The sequence below is a fragment of the Fukomys damarensis genome, unplaced genomic scaffold, assembly GCF_012274545.1.
Source record: "Fukomys damarensis isolate Sample0158 unplaced genomic scaffold, DMR_v1.0_HiC HiC_scaffold_21, whole genome shotgun sequence".
Taxonomy (NCBI): domain Eukaryota; kingdom Metazoa; phylum Chordata; class Mammalia; order Rodentia; family Bathyergidae; genus Fukomys; species Fukomys damarensis.
Genome location: NW_022900933.1, coordinates 19603650 through 19611521, shown reverse-complemented (window position 1 = coordinate 19611521; position 7872 = coordinate 19603650). Strand labels below are relative to the sequence as shown.

Below are 7872 nucleotides of genomic sequence, written 5' to 3'. Positions count from 1 at the left end.
GGCTGAATTTCCACCATTTGATCAGCCTTAATATTCTGTCCTTTCCTCTTACACACAAAAGGAAAAAAAAAAAAAAAGGAAGAAAGATCAGAGGAACTGTGCAACAGTGCAGCCAAAGGCAGAGAAGGGAGAAAGAGGCTCCATGCCCCAGCAGTGCTGGCCAGGGCCACAGTGACCTGGGCTGATGCAGCCTTTACAGGAGCAGGTAGACCAGGCCAGGAGGCACTGACTATATCGCAGCTGCAGCCCAGGGTGTCACACTCACTGTTCCAAGAAACAATCCCGCACCTTCCTTTAGAAGCAAGCTACACCAGGCTTTGCTTCTCAGGAAGGAAGGAATAGGGAGAGAGAGAAGGAAGCAACAAGGGAAAAATGGGGGAAGGATGGGAAATGGGAGGAGGAAAAGAAAAAAGGGATGCTGGAGTGGGAGGCTTTGGACCGAATAGGTCTTTACCAAGCTTGGCTTCTACCAAGACTTTTGCAGAATTAAAGCTTGCAGCATGGGGCTTTCCCACAGCTCCACTTGACCGGGAGTACAGTGACTCCGAGTAATGGCACCAGGCCACCAGCTATACAAGGCCTCTGTTCAACATAAGCCCTCTCCCCCAACCCAGCAAGCAACATGGCTCTGCCAGTGCTGCTCTGCTTTTGTTACTCCCATCAGTGAAGACCCTGTGGGTCATCAGCTCCCCACTTACAACCCCAGCTCCTGCTCGTGCTACCCCTTTCGTCATGACCACCCGGCCCAGACATCACTCTCTTCACATCTGCCCACACAAGGGTTATTCCAAACCCATCAGTTCTGCCCCCCAGGGTCTGCGTGGGTGCCTCTTAGAGCCACTTTTGTTGTTAGCTACATTTTGCAAGCTCTGCGGCAGTGGCAGGAAGGCCCCAGGCAGCCTGCAGAGCTGTGATAGCCCATTTCTGATCCCGCAGTGACCAAGCAATACTCCTAAAATTAACCAGCAAAGCATCACCTACTGCAGGACGAAAGCATGTGTAGCTTCTCAAATGCACAGATTATATCATCCGGGAAAATCTCAAAGTATGCCAGGACTCTTGATGTTTGTGCATTTATTGAGCATCTTCTGTAAGCCAGGAAAAGTCAGTGCTGGACATCTAGGTGCAGGGCCCATATTTGAGAGGTTGCACAACTCAAGCACATAAGGTAGCCCTAGGATCAAGTATAACCCTTATCTTGGCACTGTGGAATCAAAAACAAAGCAGGGAATACCACTCAGTAGCTGTGTGACCACAGGCAAACTACTAAACCTCTCTGAGCCTAGGTTCCCACATCTATAAGATGAGACTAATGACCCCTCCCTCAGAGAGCTGATGAGACAGCTTTGTGAAAGGCATTCAGTAAAAATCAACCTACTCCCTTCCTACTTTCAAGCTGTCCTGTACTTCCAACTCTCCTTGCCTCTCTGCTCTACCTGGATAAATGTTCTGGGTGCTGGGCTCACTGGCAACACGCTGATGTTTTAGATCCCAGTGCAAAGGAAGCCAAGCATCACACCAAAAGTGAACAGAAAAGACATTCACATTTACTTCAGCAGCTGTAAAAGACACCATAAAATATAATATGCACCATGCATCCTCATGATTAATAACAGATCTTGCAAATTGTTCTTGCAGGTCTCTGGGCACATCTAACTGGTCACTAAGAACAAGTAACTCTTGCAGGAAACAAAAGAATGGCAAATCATTTCTGACCACTAGAAAATCTAGTTGTTGTATTATGAATAAAGAGAACAGAAAATGAGGCTCAGATTCAGGGTTTTCTGCCCCTGTGGATGGGGTGGAACAAGATCAGAGAGATTCAAATACGATTACCATTTGGGAGCATGGGTGTTCGGAGAGCTAGGACCCGCCCAAAATGGGGTCTCAGGGACCTGGAGACCACATGGATATAGGAGTTAGAGCAGGAATTTGGGGGTGTCCCAGAAGCAGGAACAGAGAACATGGATGGGGGAGCAGGGGCCTGCAATGCAATAGATGAAAACAATTCGAACAGGCACAACCCTGCTGCAGTGACCAGCAAGAGGAATACGGCCTCCAGGAGGACTGAGAAGACCCAGTGGAATCCCAGAATGGAACTGGAGCCATCAACTAAGAACCAGAAGGGTAAGTCAAGAAATGATGAGGAGAAAAATGCAGGTATCTAGTTCACAGGAAATGAGGTTGGAAGGGGAAAAAACAAAGTCAGCCTCTAAGCTCCCAGCCCTGGGCTTCTTCCAGTCAAGTTTCCAGAGAAGGGAAGCTAAGTCTCCAAGAAGCGGTCCTGCAGTGGAAGAATTCCTGCTGCTTGGAAGGATTACAAGGGCAAGGAGCCAAGGAGCAGATCCTCTTGGTAACCAGTGCTCAGATCCACTACTGGCTGGTATGGATTTGCTTCCAACCTTGAATAGAAATCCCACCACCCAAGCTCTGGCCTTATTCCCCTTGGATTCCCTGGGAAATCCCACAGAAATAGCAATCAAGAGGTGCTGTGCACCCTTGGCAAGGGCCACGGTAGGTATGTGGCTGGGGTGAGTCAGGAGTCAAGCGAGTCAGGATGGACAGACCCTTAAAGTTGAAGAAGATTTATTGAAATACAATACAAATAATACCAAAGAGATCACCATGACAGCAGTGAGCACACAGCTGCTCAGAATCTGCCCTCAGATGGTGAACTGCCTCACTCAGGGGTGAGATGTGGGAAGGGACATGACAAGGAGAGCGTGTCTTATAGCAGCTTCAGAGACAATGCTCACCTCCAACAAAATCAAACTTCCTGCTACTTAAATGTGCCCTCAGTAGCATACATGGCCTATACTGACAACAGAAGTGGTTAATGGAAATGGGAGTGACATCAGCTGCTGAAACTTCTCCCTGAAGGAGAAAAGCCTATTCTATGGCACAGCGTGTAGACCCTGAGACAAGGGCTGCAGCATGAGAAGTAGTTCCAAAGGTGGAGCATGCTGGTGCATGGACAACGACCCCGAGACTGCAGATCATCAAAGGACAGAAATGAGGGCACAGGGTAGAGACATGGAATGAAGGACATACGAAAAAACACCAGAAAAGGGTAGGGCATAGCCAACCACTCAGTGTGGGGCAGGAAAGAGCCAGCAAAGCAGGGTTGAGACCCAGCTGGTCAGCCTCAGCCCCTTCACACGCAGAATGAGTTCATAAATGGTGATCTGCCACAAACTAAAGGCTTCGCTGAAAGAGATCTGGGTCCTTCTGAAGAATGAACCAGTCGTCTTCTTCTTGTGCCTGGAGGAGGGCAAGAAAGGAGAGAAGAAAAGAGAAAGAGGTAAGAAACACTAGCTTGATAATAAAAAATGGTGGCTTTGGCTTTAGCTCCTTGCTCTTGGGAACCATTCTTGGTTATATGATCAATCCAGGTCTAGAGGAACTCAGATATTCCAAAGGAGTTATTCCAGTAAGTTGGGTAAGCAAAAGCAGTTGTTTCCCAGGGCATCACCCAATGGGTAGAACATGCCAATGATTCTTTCTCCAAAAGTATAACAAATACATGCTAATCCAGAATCCCCAAACTCAAAAACAATCAAACTTTCTGAGCATAAGAATCATTTAGAAACCCAGTCAGGTAGTCCTAGGAGGCTAGGACCATTACAGATTAGCCCAGCACAACTCCTTCTGGCCAAAAACAAGACACAATGAAAACTAGTGTTTATGATGATGACCTATTCAACATTATACCTCCTAAACTCTCAGAGGAAGAATAAATCATGGACAGCCCTTTTACTATGCAGTATATTTTGCTGTATTCTAATTTGCTACTTGATGTGGGTACGTGATATATGTAGTCAAATCTTTCAGTTTCCCAGGATGACCCGTTCCCTGCCAGGATGGATGGGCTGGGGCCAGACCACAAGCCCCTCTGCAGTGGGAACATTCGAGCAGAGCAAGGCCCTTCAGATGTATTCACCACACTACTTGAAAGCCTAGAACCTTTAGTCTCTGGAGCTATCTCCCTGAGTAAGCACCCTTCTCCTCCTCATCAATGCTCCGAGGGCACCTTGGCAATTAGAATGGTATGGGATTCCCAGAAAACCTACTAACCACAATTTTCCAAGTCACAATCAAGAAAAAGAGCACTGGCCTAGCTACCCGGCCAGTGCCAGGGCCAATTAGAGATGAGGTGGCACCAGAGCCTCCTGGCACCAAGCCCAGGGGATGCCTGGATGGGGGTGAGACTCTTAGAAAACATTTTAAACTATGGTAGGAATTGCCTGGAAGACTGAATAGGGTCCTAGGATCCACCACTCAAGTACAAGTGATTCTCTGGGCCACTCAAAGGCACTGCCCCAAGGCATCTGCCAGTTTGCTGGAGCTAATTGTCCCCGTCTTTCTCCTCAGGGTGATGTGAGACTGGGATAGGCAGGCAGAGCCCAGTGGACTGGTGGGGAAAAGCAAAGGCAGGCAGCAACCACAGGGAAGGCCAGGGAGGGGAGGGGATGAGGGCAGAGGCAGGAGTGCACACTCACTCAGCCAGTGCTCTGATGCAGCACCGTGACATGTTGAGGAAAGAGCTGGCACTGGCACGGGTGCCCAGGCTGGCCTCGATGCTACGCAACAGGTCGTTGGTCTTGAGGATGAGCAGCATTTGGCGCGGTATATGGTTGAGGAGCTGGCTGATCTGGGGCAGGTAGTTGGCCGCATTGTTGCGGATCTCTGAATCCTGAGGCAGCGACAGGGAGACAGAAGCAAATGGTTGGTGTAGAAAGTAGGGACCAGAGTGGCAAAGGACTGGGCAGCCTACAACCAGGGGGTTACAAGAAAGCTCCCAGCGGGAGCTCCTAGCACAGCTCTCCTGGTACCATGAGGAGCCTCACCAAGGGGAGTCTAGCACCAGGAACTTTTTTGGCCTGAAAACATGGACAGGAGGTCTCAGCTCAGCCCTTGGACAAGCACTTGTTGCAACACAGCAGCACATCCAGAAGGGCCAGGTGACTCTCCAAGGGTTCTGCACTGGCCACCTATTTTAGGAGTTTTGCAAGCGGAGTCATGTCCCTCATCAATGAGCCCAGGCTGTCCATACATCTGAACTCCTGACTCCAACACAGCTCCCAAATCCCACTGCACACCCTGCTCCCCACTAGATCCACCTGCTGCCCACATGCCACACGTTGACCACTATCCCTACACTGGAACCAGTCTCATCCTGCCACTACATAAGGTCCTGATGCCTCCACAGGAGGATGAAGGGCTGGCCCTTGATGCTGGAGAGGTGCCTGACTTCCTTCCCTTCCCTGTCCCTGAGCTCTGCGTGGGTCCAGGCAGACAATCACCCAGCCAGAATTCTGGGCCTACCTGTGTGGGTCTGACCCTTTTATAGTCTCCAGAAAAATGATAATGATAGTGGTAGTGGTAGTGGTGATGGTGGTGGCCACCAACACACACTGGCAAAATACCAAGTAAGCCACGCACTCCTCATAACAAGTCTATCACATTGCATGAATTATTCCCATTTGTTATAGTATGGATCAAAAACATCCCTCAAAAGGCCCATGTGTTCAGAGGTCAGGCTTTTAGAAGGTGATTAATCCACTGATGATTTCATAAATGAATGTGACCTTAGGAGGCAGGATATGGTTGGAGGAAGAAAGTCATGGAAGAGTGCCTTTCAGGGGTGTTTCTTGTTCTAGGCCCCTTCCTCTCTGGCTTTTTTCCTGTCTCTCTGCTTTCCAGATGCCATGAGGTAAGTAGTCTTCCTCTGCCATGCCTTTCTGTCATGTTTCTGCCTTGGAGCCAACCTACCATGGACTGAAACCTCTGAAACCATGAAACAAAATAAACCCTCCTTCTCTAAGTCTGTATTTGTCAGATCCTTTGTCCCAGCAATGGATAACAAATCATTTGAGATGAGGAAACTAAGGCACTGAGAAGTCAAGTAACCTGTCTAAGGACAACAGCTCATAAGCGATGGGTGAAGATTTAAACCCAGGCAGCCCAGTTCCTGAGCCCATGCTCTCCCCATCCAGTTGTACCACCTCTCCACCTCACAGCAGGACTATGTGACCCTGAGCAAGTCCTTTCATTTTTTTTTTTTAACCTCCTAGCAGCCCAGACAGTCATAAAAGGCAAAGCACAACCAAGCACTCAGTGCCAGTTGAAGTCTTTCCAAGGGCCCAGCAGTGCTGCCAAAGGCCTTACCACCCAGCCACCTTCTGCAGCAGGAGCAGAGTCCACAGCCCTCTGAGGAGCATGAGAACACCGCTGATAACCAAGTCAGTATAAAAATTTAAATGTCCTTCAGGCAGGAGCTATCAGCCTGGAACATCTCAATACAAGCCAGACACCGAGAGGTAGTCTGCGATCACAGCTGCACGTCACCCTGCTTGAATGTGAAGGCCAGATCAAGGCCTGGTTCACTGTAGAGCTCCCACTCAGCCAGGTCAGAAATGGCCTGCTGATAACCCTCTCAGTCCAAACAGAAGGCACCCACGCCCCCCAGGGTGCCCTCACCAGTGGCTTTCAGAGCAACAAAGCTGCAAGCTTGGACATGTTCTGATGGTGGATATCTGTAATACACCCTGCTAGGTGTTGATCCAACAGTACCCCCCTTCTCCTTTGACAAAATAACTCTAGTTTTGTTCACTTGACTCCTTGGGGTCACGCTCTTCAGGGACTCAGAGCTGCTTGCTACCCTCAAGGGGAAATCTTGACTACTCTCAGCCAGTGTGGGCTCTGAGCACTCATCTTCCTACCACGTGACTAGTGTAGGCTGGGACATGTGATAAGTTTCTGGACAAAGAGATATAAGAACAAGTCTGCGGGGGGATTTCTAGGAAAGGACTTCTTGCTCTTAAGGAATGATATATGAGAGGAAATAGTTCCTGATTCCTGCCTCTGGTCATCACTGAAGGAAGATCTGAAGCTTGGAACTGCCACTGCCACCTTAAAATCACGAGAGGAAAGCCAAGAGAATCACTGGAGTGTGCCAGAGCCCCAGGACCCACCTCCCTGGAGAGAACAAAGTCCTTATTGTTCAGGCCGTGTTTACTGGGGGAGAATATCCTTCCTGATAGTGTCGATAGTCCCTTGATTCTGAATGAGAACAGGGCTCAGAAATACAGAGCCTTTCCAGCCCACTGGCTCAGGTCACCCTCCATTCTGGGTTCTCGTCCAAATGACCAGATGGAGCCAGTTTCCCCATGACCCATACAAATGCTTGTCTACTAAAATCAGTCCCAGCATGGCTGAGACCTTATTCAAAGATATGCTAGACAGGGTCCCTGCCTTCCAGATGCTCAGCATGCAGTTGGAGAAGCAAGATGTGTAGACAAACAAACACCCTGCAAGAGACTATGACATACTGTTCATGAGTGACACAAGAAGTAAGGGGTGACTTTCAGCAAAGGTGATGAAGAAAAGTCTCCTGGAGGAAATAAGACTTCTTCAGAGAATGGTGTTGTAACTGGGTCTTTATGAATGAATAAGAATGCAAAAACAAAATTTTATCTTCATTAATATAGATACCATCCACTGAGAGCCTACTCTGTGCCATATGACCTTGTCCAGCTAACCATAGACTGAACTCTCTGAAACCGTGAGCCAAAATGAAACTCTCCTTAAATTGTGCACGTCAGGTATTTTGTCCCAGTGATAGGGAAGAGAGTAATACACTAAGTATGATCTATATGCCAAAAAATTCCAAATTTATATCCTGAGCCTGGACTTCTTTGATCTTTAGTTTTAACTTTCTAGGACAGCCCCATCTGCTCAAGAGAACCACTGGCCAGCCCCAACTCAAATACGTCCTTCCTGATGTCTTCCCTGTGCTAGGGAATGACTCCATTCTCCACCCTAGAATTTGCCCCAAAAACCAACAATGCAGTTTTGACTTCTTCCTTTCCT

General features: G+C 48.5%; 1 protein-coding gene across 8 annotated transcripts in view; it reads right to left on the bottom strand.

The window, feature by feature from the left end:
- Window positions 1-377: 377 nt before the first annotated feature.
- The window catches only part of Adck1 (aarF domain containing kinase 1), a 101194-nt gene continuing 93699 nt past the window's right edge, over window positions 378-7872 (bottom strand). For all 8 annotated transcript variants that reach the window (XM_019204340.2, XM_010645592.2, XM_033766786.1 and 5 more), the window contains 2 exons: window positions 4500-4693; window positions 378-3261 (listed from right to left, as the gene is read on the bottom strand). In XM_019204340.2, the coding sequence (XP_019059885.1) occupies window positions 3090-3261; window positions 4500-4693 (366 nt within the window). In that variant the 3' untranslated portion in view covers window positions 378-3089. The remainder of the gene's footprint in view (window positions 3262-4499; window positions 4694-7872) is intronic.